The 24,127-nt window shown below is 36.0% G+C and overlaps 5 protein-coding genes across 19 annotated transcripts in view; 2 read left to right on the top strand and 3 right to left on the bottom strand.

The window, feature by feature from the left end:
- LOC124407212 overlaps window positions 1–1,733 on the top strand; it is an 84,097-nt gene extending 82,364 nt beyond the window's left edge. For 2 of the 5 annotated variants that reach the window (XM_046883102.1, XM_046883103.1), the window contains one exon: window positions 253–1,733. In XM_046883102.1, coding sequence (XP_046739058.1) covers window positions 253–1,490 — 1,238 coding nt within the window. In that variant the 3' untranslated portion in view covers window positions 1,491–1,733. Of the gene's footprint in view, window positions 1–153 lie in introns of all 5 variants that reach the window. The other 3 variants (XM_046883106.1, XM_046883104.1, XM_046883105.1) reach the window with 3 other exon arrangements.
- Window positions 1,734–6,309: 4,576 nt separating this feature from the next.
- On the bottom strand, window positions 6,310–10,500 carry LOC124407211 (multivesicular body subunit 12B). The gene is made up of 8 exons (XM_046883101.1): window positions 10,003–10,500; window positions 9,071–9,207; window positions 8,510–8,708; window positions 8,122–8,251; window positions 7,550–7,636; window positions 7,138–7,468; window positions 6,979–7,029; window positions 6,310–6,777 (listed from the first exon to the last, which is right to left on the bottom strand). The coding sequence occupies exons 2-8, from the start codon at window positions 9,167–9,169 to the stop codon at window positions 6,742–6,744; spliced, it is 933 nt and encodes a 310-aa protein (XP_046739057.1). The 5' UTR covers window positions 9,170–9,207; window positions 10,003–10,500; the 3' UTR covers window positions 6,310–6,741.
- Window positions 10,501–12,201: 1,701 nt separating this feature from the next.
- LOC124406986 lies at window positions 12,202–14,853 on the top strand. 5 transcript variants are annotated; one of them, XM_046882743.1, is made up of 7 exons: window positions 12,202–12,313; window positions 12,569–12,775; window positions 12,888–12,946; window positions 13,060–13,179; window positions 13,280–13,450; window positions 13,726–13,929; window positions 14,016–14,853. In XM_046882743.1, exons 2-7 carry the CDS (start codon window positions 12,577–12,579, stop codon window positions 14,163–14,165), a joined length of 903 nt encoding a protein of 300 aa, XP_046738699.1. In that variant the 5' UTR covers window positions 12,202–12,313; window positions 12,569–12,576; the 3' UTR covers window positions 14,166–14,853. The 5 variants fall into 5 exon arrangements, with proteins under 5 accessions (XP_046738699.1, XP_046738695.1, XP_046738696.1 ...); XM_046882739.1 differs by having other exon boundaries at window positions 12,270–12,393; XM_046882740.1 differs by having other exon boundaries at window positions 12,271–12,393; window positions 12,572–12,775.
- Window positions 14,854–14,879: 26 nt separating this feature from the next.
- On the bottom strand, window positions 14,880–18,745 carry LOC124406984. 4 transcript variants are annotated; one of them, XM_046882733.1, is made up of 5 exons: window positions 18,113–18,745; window positions 17,055–17,163; window positions 16,620–16,967; window positions 15,696–16,020; window positions 14,880–15,599 (listed from the first exon to the last, which is right to left on the bottom strand). In XM_046882733.1, exons 1-5 carry the CDS (start codon window positions 18,379–18,381, stop codon window positions 15,061–15,063), a joined length of 1,590 nt encoding a protein of 529 aa, XP_046738689.1. In that variant the 5' UTR covers window positions 18,382–18,745; the 3' UTR covers window positions 14,880–15,060. The 4 variants fall into 4 exon arrangements, with proteins under 4 accessions (XP_046738689.1, XP_046738690.1, XP_046738692.1 ...); XM_046882734.1 differs by having other exon boundaries at window positions 15,696–16,017; XM_046882736.1 differs by having other exon boundaries at window positions 17,848–18,254.
- Window positions 18,746–19,327: 582 nt separating this feature from the next.
- LOC124407112 (FK506-binding protein 15-like) lies at window positions 19,328–23,861 on the bottom strand. 4 transcript variants are annotated; one of them, XM_046882943.1, is made up of 12 exons: window positions 23,594–23,861; window positions 22,658–22,834; window positions 21,979–22,504; window positions 21,560–21,772; window positions 21,375–21,410; window positions 21,048–21,233; window positions 20,796–20,975; window positions 20,482–20,719; window positions 20,116–20,393; window positions 19,912–20,037; window positions 19,601–19,831; window positions 19,328–19,433 (listed from the first exon to the last, which is right to left on the bottom strand). In XM_046882943.1, exons 1-12 carry the CDS (start codon window positions 23,695–23,697, stop codon window positions 19,365–19,367), a joined length of 2,364 nt encoding a protein of 787 aa, XP_046738899.1. In that variant the 5' UTR covers window positions 23,698–23,861; the 3' UTR covers window positions 19,328–19,364. The 4 variants fall into 4 exon arrangements, with proteins under 4 accessions (XP_046738899.1, XP_046738898.1, XP_046738901.1 ...); XM_046882942.1 differs by having other exon boundaries at window positions 20,796–20,978; window positions 23,594–23,860; XM_046882945.1 differs by having other exon boundaries at window positions 19,328–19,423; window positions 19,628–19,831; window positions 20,796–20,978; window positions 23,594–23,860.
- Between the last annotated feature and the right edge of the window lie 266 nt (window positions 23,862–24,127).

The following is a 24,127-nucleotide window of genomic DNA, read 5'->3' as shown; positions in this document are numbered from 1 at the left end:
TTCAATACGCCGACAATTTTTTTTACCGGGCAGCTGCACCACCGATAGATACGGAAATCGGTCAACTATAACAATAAAAGTAATAGGCTTGTAAAAAATGTAGGAAGAGTAAACTGGGCAAGGTGTTAATCGAGACGCTCGTTTGTGAAACAGACATAACAAGGGAGGCGATCGCGTGCGAGAGAGGATGGAATGAAACTTAGCATGTTGGAAAGCCGAGTCCTGTCCGACCTGTTCGCTTTTCTGCCTTAGAGTCCGCTAGCACGATGCTCGAGGCAAGTCACTTGGGGGATTCGACGTCGTACTTCGCCCAGGGTGGTCAGCTGCAGACCCGCCGTAAAAGCGAAGGCAGTGACTCTCTACCTCCGAGGAACGCGGCGACGTCTTCGAGCCTGCGGAACCGTCGCGTGTCCTTCGACAACGCCCAAGAAACACCGGAGAACACCAACCACCACCACCATCACCATCACCACCACCAGCAGCAGCAGCAACAGCAACAGCAATACGACAGGGCGACAGTGCGTTGCCGATATGGCAAATGCACGAACTCAACCTCAGCCGGCGAAGCACGCAGGAGTTACAAGACCTGCCATAATTGCTCGTACGCTTATTGCTCTCGAGAGTGTCGCAGGGCACACTGGGAGCGACACAGACGCACGTGTCTCTACTCGAGGGCTGGAACTCTGTGCCGGCAGGTGTTATCCGCGGCGAAACAGGATGGACACAGTCTTCAGCACATCTCGAACCTGGCACGTCGTGGATACGCATCTCATGGTCGCGGTGCCGTCAAGTGCTTTTTCACGAGCCCCGAATCGGCCGAGAAATTCATCAGCAACGGCTTCATAGACCTCGGAGAGCCCATCTATGTTCGGTGGTCGGATCTCCTGCCGAGCGAGATGGGAACCGAACTTCACGCCGAGCTTATGAGGCTCTGCAAGTTGTACAACCCGGAGACGAGGCTTGTGCTCTACGTCGCGGTCTGCGTCGTCAGCGAGGTGCCGACCTCGGGAGCTGTCAAGTGGGAACGTCAGCTCGTCTCGAAGTGTGCCAAAATCCGGCTCGCTGGATGCTGCAGGGAACTTCCGACTTCCGTTAACACCCAGCAGCCCCAGAGGCAGTCCTCACCCTGCAACATTACGCGAGACATGGACTCGCCGGAGACTCTCGTCCTCACCTCCTTCCCCGGCAACAATGGTCAGAACACTCCGCAACGCGCCAGAGAAATAAGTTTCACTAATATTCAGAGGCAGCTCAGACTCAGGGGCGTCTCTCTGCGGAGACACTTTCCACAGGTTTACAAAAAGCTTTGCTCATACGTCGACGGCTCCGTCGACAAGTTCGCACCCGTCACTATTTATCCCCGTGATCAGGCCTCGGGTAAGAGCTTCATGTGCATCATTATGCTCGACGCCGAACCTGAACGACTTCAACTACTGCCTACCGACTCTTCGAGGGTCAGGACGGTGGACATCAGCATAGAGCAGGAGTGAAGCAAGTTTTATGGGTCTTGAAAGAGTGGATAAGGCACTCTTTGAGTGGACATCCATTGATCGCTCTAGTTTTTAGAAATGTCGTATGTCGAATCAAATATCATCTTTATGGGAAATTAATTCATTTTTCAACTAACGTTGAGTGATTCGTTTTCGTTCACTGGACGTGATCTGAGGGGTCGTTGTATCAGTTTCAAATCGTAATATCAAATAATGGTCGTATGGTTAATGAATTTCATGCACCAAGGTGAAAGCCGTGCGATTAGACTTTTGTCTCCCGGACAAACGATTATTAATTATATCAGTGAAAATTTGAATGCATGCAGCGGTTCTACCAAAAATATTGGCATGTGAAAAATGAACCGCAATTGTCACTCTGATTAATCGAATCCATTTTGTGACGACATGCAATTCACTGATTTACATTCACACAAATCGACTGAACAGCTGATAGGAACAAGAGTTCAAGTTTATCAATTTTGTATTTAAATAATTTTAAAATGGGTCAATTTTCCCATGACAATGTGCCAATAACAAAACTTTTCAGCGACCCCATCCCTCTCTTTAAAGTCAAAGGCACCTGATCCAGCATTATTTACGGGTATACGAATTGCAAATTTTTCTTGTTTTTGATTGCGTCGAATTTGACTAATTATACGTCTACTAGTAACCTCTGACGAGAACGAATCAGATTCCTAATCCCCTTGAAGTCTTGTCATTAATATTGAAAAGCTCTGTGAACTCAAAGTTTGTAAAAGCTGACCAAGGTCGATCTATTCAACGAAAGGAAGTAAATGGCAGCATTAAATTTACAAAAGTGGTGGCTAAATATGTATTGCAGTTCGAGTCGCAGAATTAATTCTTCACCGAGTGAAACTGACGCCAACGAGAGCAAATTACGAGTTCAATATTATCTCGATAATTACAATCACGCAAATCGGTTATTTATCGTAATACCTGTTTCATTTACGCGGTGTTCACAGGGATTTATAAACCTCGCGGCACAAGATTCTATAAACCGGATGATAATTTGGTTGAGCTTATATACGATAGCTGTCGGCATGGAAAAGAAAGCAGAAGATTTTCTTAATTAAAAATTTCGCTCTCTATAAACATAATTACGGTGCATAACATTTAAACTTTTTGAGATGAGAGAAACTCTGTAGGATATCTACCTGCAAGAAGGACACGTGAAAAATGTTGTAAACTCTTCAAGGCTTCTTGACAGCACTTTTTAACACTCTAAATCATCGACTTGTTTAGGGGAATATTCATTGTAGCTTGGCTTTAAATATGCCTTGCTGTTTTCTGCGCAGACACGTAAGTGTATTTATTTCACCTGTAAAGTATAACTTGGACGTTGGCACTTGATTTTATTACATACCGATTCAGTTGAATCGCCTCTATGATTCACCGTGTGATGCTCACTTTATGAAAGTATTGTGATTTGATTACGCTGCGGGTGTTAAATAGACAACAATATTATTATTACTTAGTATAATAAACATTGCAAGATAACGATTATTCTTATATGCCAGATCTATTGAAACCCTAGAAATATTATATTATACGTGACATAAAACGAATTGTATTAAATTATGAAGAGTTGATAGGTACTGCTACTTGCATATAGTTTATTTGTAAAAAGGTTCATTTAATAAATTACGTTTATCTACTTGAGTAGTATATTTATGAAATTCTTTAGAACTGTCTTATCGTCAATTGCACGTAACGATTTGCTGCGTCAAATTGCATGTATTGCGATTCTCCTAACGCAATTTACAATACTATAATAACGTATTAAATTAAGTTTCAATCTTATGAATAATATATTATAATATCTTAGTTATGGTCTTTGTATAAAAAATATCCGCATTATTGCATACTGCTGAAGTTCTTTATAGTTCCTTTATCTATCTACATGATGACGTTGGACGTATTAAAATTATGTATACTGCAACTATGATTAATTATTTTATCTAAATATTAAAACATCGCATTACTTATGCATACACGTATGTATGTATATATATAATATTATACTGCAACATACCTACTTACACGGGCTATTTATATGTACCTGTGTATAAAAATTATTCATGTTGTGTCAGCCGCGCTCTCGATATATACAAATCGTAAATAATTCTAGAAAGTACTATATATACATATGTATAATACTCATCGTATTACACAATTTAATCAACGATTAACATTCCTCGTAAACGATACAGTAACGTACTTGTTTCACGTTTAAACATTAGACGGAGTATACAAAAATGTCCTTCCCAGCGATGATTTTCATCTCTGTCGAATATACGTGTAACGAGACGATATATATATTATACATAGAATCCGCTTCTTTTAGATTATTATACATCAAGATTAGGCGATTCAATATGACATACATAGTATATTAAAATATTAAATAAACTGCGTTTGAACCCCTCAATACGAACGTATAGAATTTTCTATAAACAAAAATTATGTAAATATATCTTCGAAAACAATAAGAAATTTATCATTCATCGCTTTGAGGAAGTTTTAATCTCTAGTGAATAATCAACAAAACCTCGTGAGTCATGTCGTAAGTCACCGCAAACGGTTGAGGTATACGTATTATATAGCCGTTATCATTTGTTCATACATGTTAAGCATATACCCATCTATAATGTGTCAAGTATTATACGTCAAATTGAAATTTCACAAATAGGACAATTTTTTTCCACTAATCCACGGTGAAAACTTTCTCACAAACTTCTCTGCATACACACTCTTACTTAAAAAAAAAACTTACGATTGCAGAAATTTGTAAACTTATAACAATTTGTACAAGAAATATCGCAGTTACATTCAGAGAAATACTACGTTAATTTTCAAGGAATGTACATTCTTGTTCGATATATTTTTGTTCTTGTTTTTAAAACTTACTATAAAATTCTATGAGTTTCTACAACACTGCGTGAGATTTTTTCATTTTTCTGAGGTTTAACCTACTTTACTAATGATTTTTCCTTTTTGGGCTAAATTATAAGTTAAAAAAACAAGCGTAAATCGTGTTTTCAATTTTTTCGAGCAAATTCTGCATAGAACGATGAATGCACTGGTCAGTTTCACTTCTTCATGAGGACCTTTTTGACTGATCTGAGGCCTATAGATGGAGCGCGAAAACTGGTCCCGTAACTTCGGTAACGAGACCAGTCATTGAATTTGAGAGAATCTGACTTGGCAAAGTCTTGCAGAGAAATCGTAATGAGCATTTGGAGAAAAAATCTTCACCGAGGATTCGATCCTTTCGATTTATATTTTGTATTTTTATAAAAGCAACCGTTGGCTCAATAAAATAAGTGAGTCATATTATAGTATGCTCTTTCGAAATTCATACCGAATTATTAGCTTATGTCTTTAGTATCCATTTTAGAAAAACGTATGAACTCGCATTACGAGTATGTATACCATTTATCTTGAACCAAATGACTATGTGGAATTCACATGCTCAACAATCTATAAAGGCGTATAACAATACCTGTTCCGACTTCTTATTATCTGATGATTACATTAACTAGACGATGCAGCGTTAAAAGTCATAATATAAACGCTGGCATAATGTAATAGCTGAATAAATTGACCTGTGTGTGCCAAATGAAGAGCAAGCAAAAGGAGACAAACCTGAAACTATAAATCAAAAAACAAGTCTTCGGAAGTGGATGTAAGAAAAACTGTAGCTAAATTTATTTGTCAGTTTTATACCCTGGTGAAAATGATTTCTGCAATCTTTGAACGAATGTTCAGCGAAATTGAGACATTTCGTACAATTCTGTAAAAAAAATTGTTTTCACCCAAAATTGTAGATATGCATAGTTACTCATAAAAACCTGTAGATTTTCTTGAAAATTTGTATTTTTTCAGTAAGAAATCTACAAGCCAGTACTATTTTCAAAGTAAATTAACAATTCTTTACGAAAAACAATGCATATATACAATTCTGCACGAAAGAATACAAAATGTTACAATTTATCGAAAAATTCGTTGCAGTAGAAATTTTCACCGGGGTAAAACGTTCACTGCATGTTTATGACTAACCAGAGAGCGCCGCTTTTAACAGAAAATGCAAATCACTGTAATACTCATACCGTCGAAAACTGCAAGTGAACCGTTAAGTGCTAAATAAAGACGAGTTCATTTCCCTGAAAAATATTGGCAACGTAGTATACAGACTTCTCTATAGAAACCTTGTAATGCGTAAGCCGCAAGAAACTCTTTGAAAACCCATTGATAATAATCGATTAACGATCTCAAGTCGTGCAAATAAAATTACCGATAATATAAATCTATTATTTTCGCATGTAAGAATACTATAGTTACATACTGTTCGCAATGATGCCACTCACATTATTTTAATATATAACATTACATCAAATTGTATTTATCGGTGCTATCAAGTGCAACCACTTTGTTCTTGCATCTATGTATGTCTCAATTAATACTTTTCAAATAAAACTTTAATTTTACTAATATTATGTCCATAATATATCAAAATCATGATAGATACTCGAGTGGATACTAGCGAGTCGACTTCATCTACTGCTAGATTAGGAATAAAATAATTCGCGAACAAATTTGAACATTTGCTAAACCACAAAACATCATTGAAACGTACAAGCAAATCAGTTGTAATAAGCACATGGATATAATTACCGACGTTGAAATAAATTTGGAATTTTTATTATACGCTCAACACTGTGACTGAATTATTCTGCCTTTATTTTACGTGTGTAGAATTTTGGAATGTAGAAGGGTATATTTTAAAATGTACGACGAGTAAAAGTAGATTGAATTTATTGAAAAAACTTCATTGCTGATGAAGTATTATCGACTATAAAGAATATAATATTGAATATTTAATAAACAATTATTATTTATGGTACAACTAACGTATAGCTCTACAAACTATAAAAATACAACACTAATCATCACGAGTATCAAAATGTAAAGGGTGATACATTTGTGGGGAAGATTCACGATTTTCAGAATCCTAATAATAATGTCCATTTCACATATGCCGTCTAATTCGTCTATATAATTTGATAATTAATATTATGTAGGGTTTAGATAATTAAATAATTCTTGTCTATAATGTTAGTATAAATCACTCATCCAGGCACTCTATTACTTTTCACTAGCACTAAATCATTATCATTAATTTGATATTTATATTTAAAGCAAAATTCAGCTGTTTCGGTGCTGAGCTTATTCAAGTCTGCCGTTCGACTCGAAAATCGTAATAATACTGAAACAATGAAATCGATATATTAAAACCAATTTTTTTTCTCTTATGCAATCTTTGGAACATTTGTTTTATTTCGAAAAGTAGCTGTACAGTTCCAATAACAAGATGCTTTCCACCAATAGGATTCGTCGAAAGCGGCCAAGTACCGGAACTGTCCATCTACTTGTACGTTTACTTTACACAAAATAGAAAAATACGAACCTCTTTATCCAATTCTTTTTGAGTTCGGACTTTTATTACTGGCAGGTTTTTCTGTAAATACAAAATAAAATTTTTGTCCAAGATCACAAGATAAAGTATAATTTCTAGAATAATTCCAATTTATATCACTTCTTAGTCGATCTACTTTGTTCCACTTACAATGGCAGAAGTTGTCTCTCTACTGATGAGGGGAGTAATGATAAAAGGCACCCCATCAAGATCCGATGTTCCAGACATGGTAGCATATATGGAGTTGCCAAAAGATGACGTAGGTGGAGGACGCGGAGCAGGCCTGGTAGGCCTGATTTTCCCTGCACCAGGGCTAAGCACCTCATAATCAGAGTCTCCGGCCTCATCTGGGTTTGATTTGATATTGGGATAAATTGAACCGTTTGGAGGTTTCGGAGAAAATTTGGGCTTTGGAGGCCTCTCTGGTGCTGGCCTGTGAGGTACACCCGTTGACGGATTTGGAGATACGTTTTGAAAAGAGCTGGAATTCAATTGTTTCGAGATGTAGCTGATAAATCGTTTAATTTCACATCATGCATCTAATCTCATTACAGTCACTTACTCAATGTTGGCGTATGGCTGCAGAGAACTGGAATTGTTGTTTGAAATTTGACTCGTTTTGTAGCACACTGTAACTCCATTTATTTCTCTGAAACAAAGGTAACAAAATCAGGATTGTGATTAATCTTAGAAATACAACTCTCTCGATTTGCAGGGAATTGCGGTATCAAATTAAGTTTTCAACTTTTAATTTGTTTTCACTTATCAATCTAGTTATTTCCAATGAGTGGAATAGAAACACAATGGTGATTGTTGTGAATATTGATATTGGACGTAATAATACGAAGATTTTGTAAAATGAATTTATAATGAATTCGCAAATATAACTAGTGATTAATTGTTACAAAAATTCGTCAATGGAATTGTTGTTATTGAAAATCTCGTATAACTCGGTGTGGTAACTGAATTATTTTATACTTTCATACAAACATAAATAAATCTTGAATGGACAGAAAGAAATTATTTAGATACGTTTATTCACTTATATTGACTAGTATATTTGATGAAAATCACATTACTAAACATCTTCAATACTACGTTGTAAGCCTATCTATGATCGAGGAAAATACTCACCCAGCATAAGTAAAACCAGGTGGTGCTTTCTTGATGCGACTACATATAATGATATCAGTGACAGCTACCGAGCACAAGTCTTTGTGCCTAACTTTGTAGCACAACTGTCGTTTCCGCCAAGCTTTTTGATCTGTAATCCAAAATAATAGAGTACAAAATTTCGGTGTAACACTTTTCGGTCGAGTTATCACACTTCACTTCTGATGAAAATTTAATCAGTGAACCTGAATGCTTAATATAAGAACTTTCACCAAAGTACAATCTGCACGAGAGTGTACAGTGAAGTGTATCAATGTTTGCTAAACTCTGCAAAAAAAATCAAAATTCTCATTCACCGACGTATGTTTGGGTCATGACTTTTCAATTAGGCATTAAAAAAGTTACTGACCAGAATCAACGGTACGAGCAATCATGGAATATCCTTCCGGAGGTAAATCTCTTTCGTTAATAATAACAATGTTTTCTACAACGCAATCGGCTAATCCTTCAGTCTTGGAAAGGCAGATATACCTGCCCTTTCTTTTGATAAACAACCCACTCTCTCTCCATAAATCAGCATCAGAGTCTTGGTCATAAGTTCTTGATACCTGGAATTAAAGAATAATATAATATAATATAAAATAAAAATTCCATTACCCATTGAGATTAAATACAAAGTCTGAGCACAGCTAGAATTCTAGAATGACAATCGCAGAGTCACATATAAATGTGAATTATGTAATTTTGCATTTAGGGGATACTTCATTCTCACAATTTTTTATCACATTACAAAAACTTTCAATTTTTCTGCACAAAATGATTATAATAATGGTAGCTTTTTGCTGACAAGCAATCTACCAATTTACCAATTATCTTAATAACTTGACAAACCAAGGTGTAATTTACAGGAAAGCTGTATACTAAATAACATTGTTAAAATAGCCATATCATAAAATGTCAAACAAATTACCACAGTAAAGTTGGGTGGACACTTTTCAACATCTTCGACAATGCCGATGGCACTGATTGGTCGATCGTCAGGCAGCAACGAGGACAGTTGGCTCAGCATTTTGTTATTACTTCAACGCGATACGTAGCTGTCTGAAACTTGTTTTAAAGTTATGAAAATCAGCATGTTCACATGAATTATTAATACACTACACCGATGGTGCAAAAACATTCGTGATAATTTCATAATTGACTCTTCCATTTACCTCACCAGTCTCGCTCGATTGACAACGCAAGACACGACAGATGACCAATAACGCATGAAATATAGAAATACCAAGTAATGAATAGATAATTGGGAAGTTACGGAACATAGATTACTTTAGAATTGCAAGATATTTCAATCAAACCTGATTATTTTCTTTACGTCTTCACTTACATTGATCGAGGTTATACTTACTGTACCACCTTGCGTGTCAATGAACTGAACTGAGAGCTCTTACCAAGGAAGGAGTGAAACTTTGCTGCTGCTGTTTATGGTAAGTATAAAAGAGTGTTTAAAATATTTTATCATTATTATTCATAACAAGTGCTTAGTAACTATAACAAGGAAACACCCTCAATTGCCATGGCAACAATCAAATGAAAAAAGCCAAAGTTCAGATCAATCTTGCTATAGGTGGAACGGGGAGGGTCGATGATTACAGGGAAAACTTATATTCCATTATTTAATCACTCGATATGCTGGCGAATAACTGATCGAGAGCCGTGATTGTAAACTCTAATTATTTGCGGTATATTTATAGATCGTGAGATATGTATGTATGTACAAAGACCGCGCGCAGGGTTTATCTCGACTGCAGGAATAACAAGGAAATTTTAGCAGCACGTCTGCAGCATAGTTATAATCTATAAATAAATATCATGTAAGGAAGAATTTCAATGTAAACTTACCCCACGATAACAAGTGCGATGCAAGGATAAGATCTATTGGTCCAATGTTCGCATCTCCGACGATGTCTGGTACATACCCCCAGGTAATTGCTTGATTAATTTCAATTAGACGATCCGCCAATTTGCTTCTCAGAAATTCGGACACCACTGAGTAATTCAAACCACACCGAATCTACAAATACACCACAAGCTTATGCGACGACGAAGGAACAATAGCACCTATTGAGCAATTCCTCTAACCAAGGGTCATTCTGCCCAAGTTAAGTTCTGCCTTTGTGTTACTCAAATTGATCGGCACTCATGTTATAATTGGTCGGGTACCCTCTTCGGCGGATAAGACGAGGAACCGTGTTTCATCGAGTAAAAAAGGGGGACGGGTTTTCACGCGAATGACATCACCTGCACCTTGCCCGTTGCCGTAAAACTGACGGACTGGTGTTCGATAAAAGTACACATCCCTACCTCACCACGTCCCACCGTCTCCACGGCCACGGCTGATACGTGCTAAACTGCTGCATATACATATACGCGATGTGATACTTACGCGATACGCTGCTTGCCGTGCGCAAGAAACCTAGAGAAAGAGAGCAAGGAAAGCTGTTGCATTGAGACGCAAGTGGGAGAGAGACGTCGTCCAGTGCTGTTGCGTCGAATGGTGTCCTCAAACCTGTCTGTCCGTGTGTTCGTTTATTACTCCAGAACTGCTGAACCAATTTTGATTTTTTTTTCCTGTTGATAGCTACAACGTACGGTCAGGTTTCAGGCTATCTCTTGATACAACCAGATCAATAGTTTTGGAGATATAACGATGTTTGTGAGCCAAGTCGAAACGGGATCATACACTTATTCGAACGCTGACTATACGCTTGCAGATGGAGGGGAGTTATCTTCAAGAGTGTCAAAGTCTCGATGAGTTCTACAAAAAAGTCCCTGAAAGCATATAGCTATGTCTAATAGTTTTGCCACAAGAATCATTTGAAAATATTCGCGATCGGAGCCTCAACTGGCTGCTAGTAATTCATATGCGTCTGTATGTTGAAACAGTAGAAATCTGTTCTGTTCACGGATTACTTGACCATGACCGCATAGCGGAATTCGCAGTATTTGCACCCTTGAATTCATTATCTTATTGAATTCCTGCTAATGGGATTGCGCAAACCAAATATACGGACATGCGGGCGTGCAATTTATCGATGAAATCATCGCTACTTCTTTTTTCAGTGGTTTCTCATAGTTTTCCTCAGTCAACGTGGTCAACGTATTGAGTAATACCAAGAGTAAGACACGGAGAAAAAAATTAACAAATCTCAGAACGCTGCATAGTTTTGATCCTGGGAAACGTGGCACGTCACCAAAGTAATATAACTGCTTGCTAATGACATATGACATAGATATTTTCTAAGCATTGGTTGAAACAACGCTTTGATTCTATAGGATCCCTGTCATCAATTTAAAATTGCTGTATTAATCGTAGATTTTCGTCATTACATTATATTTGCAGCCAAGCAGCAGGTTGTTAGCAGATTGCTAGATCAACAATTGTGATCCATCAATTTAAAAGAAATGAGACCCCTAACCGCGGTATTCGACAATGGTAGATTTTTACCGACCGAGCGAACTCATCCATATTCTTCCTATATTAAATAAACAAACGAACGGAATGGGTTGAAATTTCGACGGTGCATAGCTCACTTGTAGCGGAATCGAAGAAGGCTACTCATATCCCGAAAATCGTCAGAGAAATGTATGGTTTTTTGACACGTATCGCTATTCTCATATTTACCGCATTTCAGAAGTGACAAACTGCATATTTGAGGAACTTTCCGCCAGAGCGAAGATAATGAGGATCAAAATGAGCCACTGCGAGCCTGTTTTCATGCAATATTGAGGCCGCTAGAAGAAAATTAGTGATTAGATTCATTTCGTAAATGAAAGATGCTCTCGCCGTCAGCTGGGCGCACGCACTGAAACATAATGCTGATCGCGACAGCATCTTTTATTTGCAAAATTAATCTAATCACTAGTTTTCTTCTAGCGTCCGCAATTATTGCATGAAAACAGTCTTACGATGGCTCATATAAGATGGAAATATAAGATCGCTGAGGGGATTTGGAGCTAATTTCAGAACGCACCTAAAGTCACAAAGTCACGTTCCTCAGCTCTGTAGGATTTTGTCACAGATGCAACCGATATGCATTTAGGAACGTGATTTCAAGTGTCTAACTGTCAAACATAGAACTTAAAGTTCTATGCTGTCAAAACAAACTTTTGTGATGTGACAAATTTGTTCTGTATTCAACAGTAAAATAAGGTATTTTGTAATACAGCATCTACGACATACAAGTGACACAATCTAATCGCTAAATCAGCAGCAAACTCGTGAGTTTGCAGGTTAGGTAAAACAATGATTCCCGGTATTTCAACGTTCAAATTATTGCACGTGCAGAACTTTTCGAGTTCTTCGAGAACGAATTTCCTGCGCGCATTTGAAAGTTTAATTGACTTTGCGTTCTTTCTCTCAGTACCCTGCCAAAATAAGGAGAATCATGTGATTTTATTGTTGCAGTAGACAGAATGGAAAATGTTTTAACACAGCTGTATGATTCGCTAAGCCAGTTACGCTATCCTGAAATAGCAAAGATAGACTCGAAAGACTTAGCGACAGTGGTACTCGCTGGTCATAATCGAATCACCTTATTAACATGGCTTTTATCCCGAGCATCTCCCACACTTTCAACACACCTTGAAAAGTTTCAAGGGCAAAAGTTAAAAGGTTTGTTTAGTAACAACGTACACTGATATTTGAAAATTTTGTTTATATGTCGTGTGACGGCAGAGATGTGATTAATCCATGTGTTTTGTATTTATTCTTTGACAAATTAAAGAAGAAATAGTAAAATCTTACTTTCAAATGGGAATTACAAATGATGAAAGTGTGCTACTGGTGAGTTTTCAGAGATTTATTAAGAAGTAATATTTTATATTTATTATTAGCGAATAGAAAAAACTTTTTCTGAGATATACTTAAAATATAAACTATATTTGAGTTGTTTGCAGGGTAATTGTTGTATACAAAAACAACTGTCATTTTTAAAAGCATTATTCTTGTTCACGAAGAGTTTGGACAGCACAGATAACTTACCTGATGATGAATCTGTTGTTTGCAAAATCTTGGACGTGAGTTCCTCGTTATAATTAACTGTGTGAATTCATTTAATATGATCGAGTATTTGGCAGATTTGAACAAGAATATCTCATTGAAATTATATATTACCAGGAACTTGTAAACAAACCTGCTAACATCATTCCTGCAACGTTTCATGTGAGCACAAAACTAACAAAGTCCAAGGTAAAAAAGTATCTGGATGAAGTTGGACGAAGCATAACAGAGGCGACTTCTGTTTCGCCCGTACGTGAAACTGCAAAAGTTAACGCTTTGGCAATTAAGGTAAGATGAACATGGATTATGTAGCGCGCAACAAAAAGTATTTTACAATACTTGGTGTATCCATAGAAAATCTTGGTCAAATATAGTCCCACCACACCACAATAGTAATTGTTTAAGACATATATTCCGTTGACAATCTAAGTCTATCAGTTGTTACCTCTTCCACCAGATCAAAAGTTGAAATGAAATAAACCGCTGCACATAAAATACCCCCTTTGAAATGGTTTCCAATCTTAACGCCATTACCTTGATTGTTATGCTCTGCTCATTTCTAGGATGAAATTGATTCGGATGATGCATTGGAAATTGAAAATGGACAGACGCTATCATTAGAGTCTATGGCAGTGACATTCAGTACAGCTTTTGCGTCCGCTGAATTTGTGCAAAACACAAAGCAATTGAATACCACAACTGAGGAAATACTTTGCATAGACGAAACTATTCAAAATCTGTGCAAGGATTTGAATTCGTTTGCACAGGTCAGTACACGTTTTAGACATTATTTCATTATTTTGTTTCTAAAGAACAGAAAATGTTTTTGCAAATTAAGTTTTCTATTCTGTAGATATTCGAATCGAAAGAATCAATTCTGGGAAAGAAATTGCCAGAATCTTTGGAAAAAAGTGAAACACCGCTGAGTCTGTTGATTCAGGATAATGTGATACTTTCTGAAGAAATAAGGAAGTTGTATGATCATAGCCATCTTGAAAACTAAGTACGTAATGCATCGCTACATTAATAAATTATTCAAATATCTAAGTTAAGAAAACAGTAGACTAATTGAAAATGGCACAAGCTTTGGTCAGGTGATCTATCTATTGATAGGTGTACATTGATATGTAATTGCATCAATACTTTTTCCATTTTATGCAAGCAAATGTTCACAATTTACTAGTTTGCCTGGCAAAATTATTGACCTTTTTTCACTAGGCAGGGTAATTTTTATACATCTGAGATAAACGTGCAAAGACTTTATTCTCAAAATAATTTATTAAGTTGTCGTACTAATATTAATTATCACACTTATGTAGTTGTATTTGTATACTAAATTTACTTATCCAATAATCACAATTTGCCTTACATATAAAACTGATCATACATTCGTATAAAACCTATTTAGTTATTAGTCACACTTTGTATGGATACTGCCAAAATAAAATAAAAAAAATCTTTTTCAATCAGTGCGTATAGAATAATAACTAGGTTTTCACAAGTGTTATATTTAATTCAGGTTTTACCTCTAATTATCTTACTCGTTCACTTAATTTAAAATTTTTAATGTTTACAAGAATATCAGTAAGAAAGAAATAGTTTAACACATTTCAGTATTTAAATTCTACGTTTCATTTATAGAAATATACTTCCGCACTTTCCGAATTATTTCCAAATTTAATTAGGATTAGCCAACTACAGAAATCGAAGGGAAATCCAAATGATGGTCTAAATACCATAGGCACGTGTGATCGTTTTGACAACTTAGAATTGACCAAAAAACATTTGTAAACATTGCGTTGGGAAGAATGATTTGATCGGTTTGATAATCACTTTTATGAATAATACCTTTATACAAAATGTCGTTATAGTACTGAAGAGTAGATTTGGATATCGGCCTAAGGCACGAAAATGTAATGCGAAACATCATTCGCGTCCTCCATAACTTTGGATTGTAATAATTTAATTTCAAGCCTCAGCTTCTCTTTCTCCATCTCCTGTTTTCTAATTTCGTTTGAGTAGCAATTCATCTGTATCTTTAGTTTATCCTTTTTCAGCTTAAGCATTTCAGTCTCATGGTATAATTTGCCCCGCTCAGCTCTTAGCACTGCCAGTTGTTCTTGTAGAAGTTGATGGCTAGTTTCTTCAGATATAATAACATTCGTAGGTTCAACATCATCTTTGTAGCTCTTAGGCGACTTGATCATGTTGGACTCGCTTTCTGGACTACTTTCTGGCTCTGTCTCAGCCACCGCTGCTTCCTTCATAATCCAAATTCTAGACTCTGCAGGTTCGCTGAATGTTTCAGATGATTTTGGGTCAAATTGCGATCTTGGGGACAATGACCTATGCCTTTGCATTTGATTAGGAGATGCTTGTGAAGTTGTTGTTATTTTGTCGATTTCCGAAGTCCCCGTCAACGAACTAATGTCTATAACTGTCATGTACACAATTATGGATAATTGATTTACTCAAAAAATATAATACAATTTTTTAACATTTTACTGCTGGGTGAGAAGAAATTCACATTTACCTGGTGGAGTAGACGACTGACTGTCATCAACAACATGATGGGACAAATGATTATCGCAGTAGCTGTTGAATTCCCGTTCATCAACAAACACAGAACCGTCTGCATTAACAATTGATTCGACTATTACCGATGGATCGCCATCCTCCATCACTAATTCTCCAACTATTTCCCCATCGGCGGTCATTATTTCCCCTTGATTATTTGCTGTTAGTAGCTGTTCTTCAGATACATCTATATCGTCAACCACTTCCTCTTGCGTGAGCTGAGCCGTGTAGCAATCCTCTCCGTCATTTTCCTCACTTGCATCCAGCTCCGCCAACCTCTGTTGGGTAAATGAACATGATTCTTCTTCTGAAGTTCAATTAACTAACAAGGATAAGGTCAGGTGTCCAGTCGAAACTATGATCAAATCTGTTTGTTTCATTTGTGTGCAATATTAATCGATAAAGCCCAGCTCTAGATTTTCTTTACATGCATTTAAAATTTAGTGTGCTACATCTCAAAAATAAAACTGTTTAATGCATTTATGGAGTTTGGATTTGTATATATAAATACTTTGATTCTCTCAAAAAGGTCCGTAACAAAAGCAAACAATTTGCAGAACATTATCTGTAAAACTAATTAGTAAAATCAGATCTCGGTTTCTATTAGAAAAAAATAATGTTCTCAGAAAAATACTAACGAAAACAAAGCTAGCGGCCAAAGTTTTTAATAAAACGTCCTAAACTTCTTTAAGTGAGCTAATGCAGTACATTTTTGAGTTTCCAATTCTGTAAAAGTATTGTTTTACGATATTTTGGAAAATTCTCATGGGTGTGCTTCACTCCCCCATTTTAACTAACCATACGTTTGGCTGTTAGCTTTATTTTCATAGCAAACTATGATTCTAGTGATGTTGATCACGTGTTCATTGAAAATTCTTACATCCTGGCCCCAAGGTGATTCATGTTCCTTTTTAATCTTCTTAATGCTATCTGATATCTCATCTTCAGATTCTGAGTACCGTTTTGATCCACCGTCACATCCCTGCAACTTTTCTATATCGTGAATCTTTTTGAATAACTGGTAGGCTCTTTCTGGGGTAATTTCTCTTTTTTGCTTGTTCGCAGCAGCGATGTTGAACAAATCTTTAGATCGCAATACTTTGTTCGTACGTAAGCGTACGTATTCTTTGAGCCTTTTTCGGTCAATGTGCAACTGCATGAGATCTTGTACTTCCTGCTTTATTTCACCGCAAAGTTTCCTTTCCTGCGGCAAGTTTTTGAAGAGTTCCTAAACATTGCACACGTGCATATACATCAAAATTAATGTACATTGTTATGGAAAATACAAATTGAAATCTGACGGCACAATCCTCACCTCTGAAATTTCATGATTGTGTTCGTTATTGACACTCGTCACCTCTAATTTTTTTCCATCTTTCGATGCTCTGAGCATAATGTGTGCAGGACAATTGGTTCGAATAGACCTAGAAAATAGAAAATTATCACAATGTAGAGGAATTATATGGGAATCCCACAGGAAATGATATTTATTTAATAAACAAAGTTTTGAAAATTGTCGCAATTTTGGTACTGCTCAACTTGCTCTTCGAATTATGCAATGAGAACTAAGATTTTCATACGTCATTTTACTTGTAGCGTTTTTTAACGTTTTATTGATATTCTTAGGGTGTAACATTTTCTTTCCAGCAAAAGGAAAAGTTTTCTAGCAATAACACAAATCATGTGGATAATCCAGGACAACACATGATTGTTGATAACTTTCATTTTCAATAGCTATTACATACATCTTTTGGATTCTGAAAAATGTTATTGTTCATAATTTGCACTGGAAATTTTGATTCAAGATAAAGCATTGTTTGAAATGTTGAGGCGTTTAAAATTTTGCTTGTGCGTTGGATGTAAATAAATGCAACCATGTTATTGCCATTCCTCGTAGTATGTATGTGTAATTTCACTGTTTATAAAAATTGAGGAAATTGAAATATTTTTTACAGACTATACCGAATGCGATATGACAGTTTTTATCGATAATTAACTAGATAATTTTGCGTAAAACAAGTATATATGATGAAGATTTTTTTTTCCAAGTTATACACAAGTCTGGCTTTATTTAAAGCTCTACTAATTCAAAATCAAAGTACACGTACTAGGTTCGAAATGAAAATTACTTAGAACCTTAAAATTCCAGTTGAAGCGATAAATAGAATAATCGCTAGGCTGTTTTTCGAGGTATTTTTTACCCTGATCTTGACATTGATACGTGTGTAAGAACATAATTATAGTTCCCCTGCGATATCGTCGAGGTAACGTAGCTCATTGCCTTTTACGAAGTGACCATGATCAGGTGACGATCAGTCAGCGTGCGAGAGAAATGAAAAAAGCGAAGTATGTATCGAAGATTTAAAAACTAACTGGGACTGCCGACGGCCGGCTCCCCGTGGGAGGAACTTTTGGCCGCCGTAAATACAGGCATATTTGACGGAGTAATAGCGTAGACGTTCGCTGATCGGTCGTGCTGTTTTCATGTGCGCGCCGCTGACCGTTCTGCTGTCCCTTCGCCAATAATGGACCAAACTCCGCCTAGAAAATGATTCTAACTTTTGCTCGAGTTCTTCATAGCTGTCGAACATTTCACCGAGTTGAAATGAAAGGTCCTCCTCCACCGCTAAATTAGCATCCATGCTGCTACACTCGATTTTCCCCTGAATCGGTGTTTCGGTCGAGTTTAGGGGTTATGAGTCATAAAATAGTAGGCCGTGTGGAGTTTGATTGGCGTGGCACAAGACAAGATGGACGACCGTGAAAATAGACGAAATGATTTTTCCTCCGAGACTGCGACCACCGTTCCAACGGCCATCCGAAACTTCAGCTCCCGCACTACATTCTTGTTTTACTTATCATTTTGCCGAATATCTTGACCATTTTTAAAATTTTTATAGCCAATCGGAGTACCGTTTATTTTATACACTTGACTACTCTGAACTATTTGACATGGATCGCACACCAGAACGATACTCGACAACTGGCTAAGAACGTCTTGAACACGGCGCATCCATACAAGCTTTCACATTTCGATATACAATTTTATGAGAAATTGTGCCAAGTTTCAAATTTCATATTTTCGGGCGAATTTTCATTTTTAAACTTGAAAAAGTGTCATTTACCTTGCGATGTATTAATATTTCTTTCTGTTTCTATTTTATCCCCGATTTACGATTTATTTCATTCGGCGTAATTAATCTATGAATTTTAAACGGCCCTAGATCATTTTTATATGTATGTGCGTATGCCTAACTAACGAAATTACCGCTTAAACAAAGATCTTTGTAATTAGCGGTATATGTTAACAAGGTCCGTGAATTTGGCTACCTGCTGAGGTGAATATCTGAGAATGAGATCGCAAAAATTGACATTCGCTTAAAAAGCCCGTTTTCTTGTATAATATATAAGTTTAACTTTTTTTATTGCTGGACTTACAGTTATTTTTTTTTTTCCATACGTTATTTCGTTGTTAACATAATAATATTTAATATCTTGTGATAAACTATGTATACATTTACTGGAAAAAAAATAAGTATTTCTATCAATGTGGATAATACAATATTTAAATTCGATATCACATTATTTGACAGAACGTATTGATGATGTTCACGGTGTACGTTTTTCACTGGTTTATTGCTTCCACGTCAAACTTTGGTACAGGTGGTGGTTTCTTCCCAGATTCTGAAACAGTCTACAAACCACATGATAAATTAAAAATTCTCGTTTTTCAACCTGTAGTTATGATATATCAGTTTACATATTAGGTTTACTTGGGTTCTAAGATTCTGACTACGTTGGCATAGTTTACCCTATTCAAGAATTATTTAGAACTCAGGTAAACATAGTTGTATTAGTTATATTGACATGAGTTGCTGATAAATTTACACTGTCACTTGATATTGCTGGTAAAGACAATTCTTCTAAATCCTTATAATTATTGTCATTTCTTGCAAATTCTATGTCTGGCTCATTCTCTTTGGAAGTCCCACTGATGTCAGATTTCGATATTGACGCATCAGTGTCTTTTTTGCTTTTTGTCTTCTCTCTTTTTTTTTCTTCCTCCTCGCGGACTATCCTTAATGTAATGCTCTGTAAAATAAAATAGTATCACATCTTTTTACACGTTTTTACGCAAGTATTTGCTCAACATTCATTGTATTGATTCATACCCTCATTTTCTTGTAAATCACTGACTTGACATAATCAGTCGTATATTGATCCTCTGTAAAGCATTCGTACAATTCTTCCAGCATTTCAGTCATTATCTCTTTGAGTTCTTTGGATTTATCGACCCACTAAAAGTAACAACAAACATTTTTAGCTCGGTTGTTTAACATTCGTAAAAATTGAGGTCATATTTTATTTAGTCGCACATCATTCGTCTCAGATTTCCACATGTTCTCCATCCCTTCGTATTTCGATGTTAATTGTGCTACGGAATTCTCCAACTGTGAATTCTTTGCTAGGTATTTACTTTCTGCATCTTTATATCGTTCACATTTGCTGGATAATACTGCAACTTTACTCTGAGATGACATTAATTCCTTTTCTAACTCTTCAATACGATTTTTCAATGTTAAGTTAGTTTGCTTCAAAACATCATTGTCACAATTCAATTCGGTGATGCGTGATGATTTTTCGTTCAACAACTCTGCAGAATACAAGATTCCTCTAAATTATAATGGTACTAATGATGCACTGTATTCTAAAAATTCATCAGAATGAAAATAAGTAACTACCAGTTGCCTGTTCTAGTTCGTTTTCTAAAGTGTTTAGTTTTGATTTCAGTTGTTCGGTTGTTGTAATTAAATTTTCGTTCCTTTGAGTTCCCTCTGCTTGTAATGTAGACTGTACATCACGTTCCTTAGATTCAACGTTCTCTTTGCTTTTATTTATGTCTATCAACATTTTCAAAGTTGCGTCCAGTGACTTATCGGTTGCTGGAGTCGATGCTTGTTGGAGTTCGAGAACATGGAACTGTTATTTATTTCGATTTAATATTCGGAATCGCCAATGAGGCATTCACAGACGTTTTAAATGTTTGTTGATTTACCTTGTCAAGAAGTTTCTGAATGTTATCACCAATCTTAGCTAATCCCATTCTTAGTTCAGTGTTCTGTGTCCTGGTTTCTGATAAAAAAACGTTCAGACTAGGATCCATTGATGGAGGTATTGGTTGAGCAAAAGTTTGTTGCTGCATTGGTAATAGTTGACCATCAATAGACACATATTGCTGCTACAATTACAAACGATTTTCAACAAAAGTAAGTGAAATAAAACTCGCTTATCCTATCTGCTTCCTTACCTGAATTTGACTAGGAGCCCATTGAGCTGCAAAAGTAGGCACAGACATGACTGGCCTTTGTGTCGCTATTGACAGAGTTGAAGACATTAGTTCTCCTCGGTTCAAAATTTTTTTTTGCGATAAAGCATCTAATGGTGGGTTAGAATAAGAGTGTTTTATTGGTAACGTTGACTCTGCTGATTCAACCTATGAACCAATGTATAACTATTAAAAGTCACTGTCTAGCACTAACGAACTTAGTTCTTATATCAATAAAAGTAAAAATAACATGAAATTCAATGTTTGTCTAATAAGGGTAAAAAAAATTATATTTTTTTAAATACCTACTTTTTTGTGTCTGGTTGTCTTATGAAATACTTCTTCCTAAAAAGGAAAAACGAAAATGATTTTGAAATTGTTTTTCTCTTCCCATGCTGCGTATTATTTCAGAAACACATTCGTAATAAAAATCAGTAGAATTTAGTTAAAATCCTTCATCTGCACTATTTAGAATTTTGGTAATATTAAGGTACCTCTGTATCTTCAGAATCGGTAGTAGTAGATGTTGGTAATTTAGGAAGTATAGACTGTCCCATCTTAGCCATGCGTGATATTATTGTTGCTTTTTGACAGACTTCAGGGGTCTTTGTAGTCGATAATGGCGGTTCTGCTTTTGCGAGTATTGACACAACTTCTATCTCCATAATTATTTCCTTATCTTTCGGAAAACTAGGTCCTAAACCAATCTGGAAAAAATAGATATGTAATACGCTTGTGAATTGACTGCTGTGGATAAAAAGTGAAAACTTTAGATAATATAATTGTACAAGAATATATAGTTCCTTCTACATCTAACAATATGTAAGAGCTCTGTACACACAGTAACATGTAAAGAAATTATGCACTTTTACTGGTCTACTGAATTTAACCGTATGAACAGTTCAGCATATACCTGTTTACTTGATGGCAAAATCATCATTCTCCTCAGTCCCGTACTTGTCCCAATAAGTAATCTTTCCCAATTGTCATCCTTAGAAATTTCCAAAGTTACTGTTTGTTTAAAATTCATGTCCATTTTCAATGGCTGAACTATATCTACGTTTGTGGTATATTTTATTGAAATACCATCGCCTTCTTTGGCAGTGGCGATGTCCTTCATAGTTGCGTTAAGATCTTGATGTATAACATTATTATCTATTCTAACAGGTCTGGAAAAATACCTAGAGAGACAAATCTCCCTTGCAAATTGAATACTTGATTCATTATTCTCAAATAAAATTGACCAATTATCTTTGTTGGTATCATAATATGATGCATAATTGTTGACTTGTACTGTGTAGATGAAGTCAGGTGTGATTGTAGCCACAGATAAGTAGTTCTGGGTACCTTTGTATAAAATAACATCATACTGTTTAGCTGAAACGTTTCCTGTCAGCGCTATGCCAACTTTTCCAATCAATACATATTGTCCATTTTGTCTGAAATAGTGCAGAACTTTAGTTTATTTTTACATACACTTCTGAATTAAGAAAATATTTCAAAGGCATATATTTTTTCCTGAAGTGTGAAGAAACTTTGCATCATTTGTTTAATAATAAGTGTTTGCACAACTCTTCAAAAAATTTTCTTACAATTTAAATGCATGCACAGCCTTTGCAAGTATGACTTCTTTTTTAGCTGTCAACAAGGAAGATTGTGATTGATTCCGATCACTGATGGACTGTTTCATAGACCCAAGCCGCGATGGTGAACTACGTGCACTTTCTTGAGTGTTTTGTGGGGTATTAAAAATCATGGCTAAATTGGATCTGAAAATATTAAACGACACATTAATATGTATACATTTGAACAAACAATATATTTTTGTAAACAATCTTATCATAATATAAGCAAATTATTTAAATCAGAAAAATAAATAAGGATGTAAAGGGAAGTAAGTAAAAGTCGAATTTTGTAAAAAAGTGTCCACGTTAACCCTTTGCAGGGCATTGGCACTCGGAGAGAGCCGTTCCATTTTATGCTATTTTTTTCTTCATTTTTCTGTAAATAAAGCATTCAGAGTCGCTGCTTTTCAGTCTTTAGGATAGTGATTAAACATAAGTTACTTGTTATTTTACAAAAGTATTAATTTTTCAATTGTTATAAAGAATTGAAGTGTGAACAATGTGATTTTAAATTCTATGAAAGATTCGTGATCAGCGACCGGAAAAACGCCCCTCTACGAAATTCCACCAAAATCCGTTCGGTAGATTTTATGTGCCTTTGAAAGGGTTAATTGAAAAACGCTTTCTAAAGCCTTATCTTATAATTAGCTGGACAAGTGTGTGGTATATCTCGTGGGAATTCATATAGACACCTTTGCGACATATTCATGTAATATACGATGCAGCGGTGCGCTTATTCTAGATCAGGTTACAGTGAATAGACATAACCTAATCGCGACGTTCGATACGAAAAACGCTGAATCAGTTATATGTAGAGTAATGATAAAGTGGAGATGTCGTTAGGTTTCGTCTTCTGAACATTCTTTATTGTTAATTGAACCATTTATAGCGTATTACACGCACCCTGCGGGAGATGTAAAATCGTCCTCATCTTCAAGCACTTCTTTGAACATTTTTTTAACATTAGGTAATTGACCGGTACCGCTCATTTTCGCTCGGTTATTCATATCTACATTGCAATTGTCTTACTGAAGTTTTGAAACAGAAAATCGACTAAGATTTGGAAAAAAATTTTAAACCCGTTAAGAAGTTTAAATTCTGATACAGAGACTTGTATACGCAATATACTTTTGACAGTTCTACAAAATCACTATCCATCGAACATCCGACTGCAAGATATGCTATCTGCAGGAACCAATAATCTTTTCAGTGGCGAGTGGCGACAACCTTTGGTTAGCCCCTTATGATTGCAATTAGCGATCGAATTCAGTTTTACTTGTATGGAATCGTTTGTAGGTTGTTTGTAGGTGATTTTAAATGATTTTGCGTCGTTTGTAACTCAATAATTCAGTAGTTATTCAAGAAAAAAATTCACCTAGGGAGTTCCCGTGACATCACCTTCTGATAACACCTGCAATTTGCGATTGAAATTAGTTC

The sequence above is a fragment of the Diprion similis genome, chromosome 6, assembly GCF_021155765.1.
Source record: "Diprion similis isolate iyDipSimi1 chromosome 6, iyDipSimi1.1, whole genome shotgun sequence".
Classification (NCBI taxonomy): domain Eukaryota; kingdom Metazoa; phylum Arthropoda; class Insecta; order Hymenoptera; family Diprionidae; genus Diprion; species Diprion similis.
This window is presented reverse-complemented; position numbering and strand designations above follow the sequence as displayed.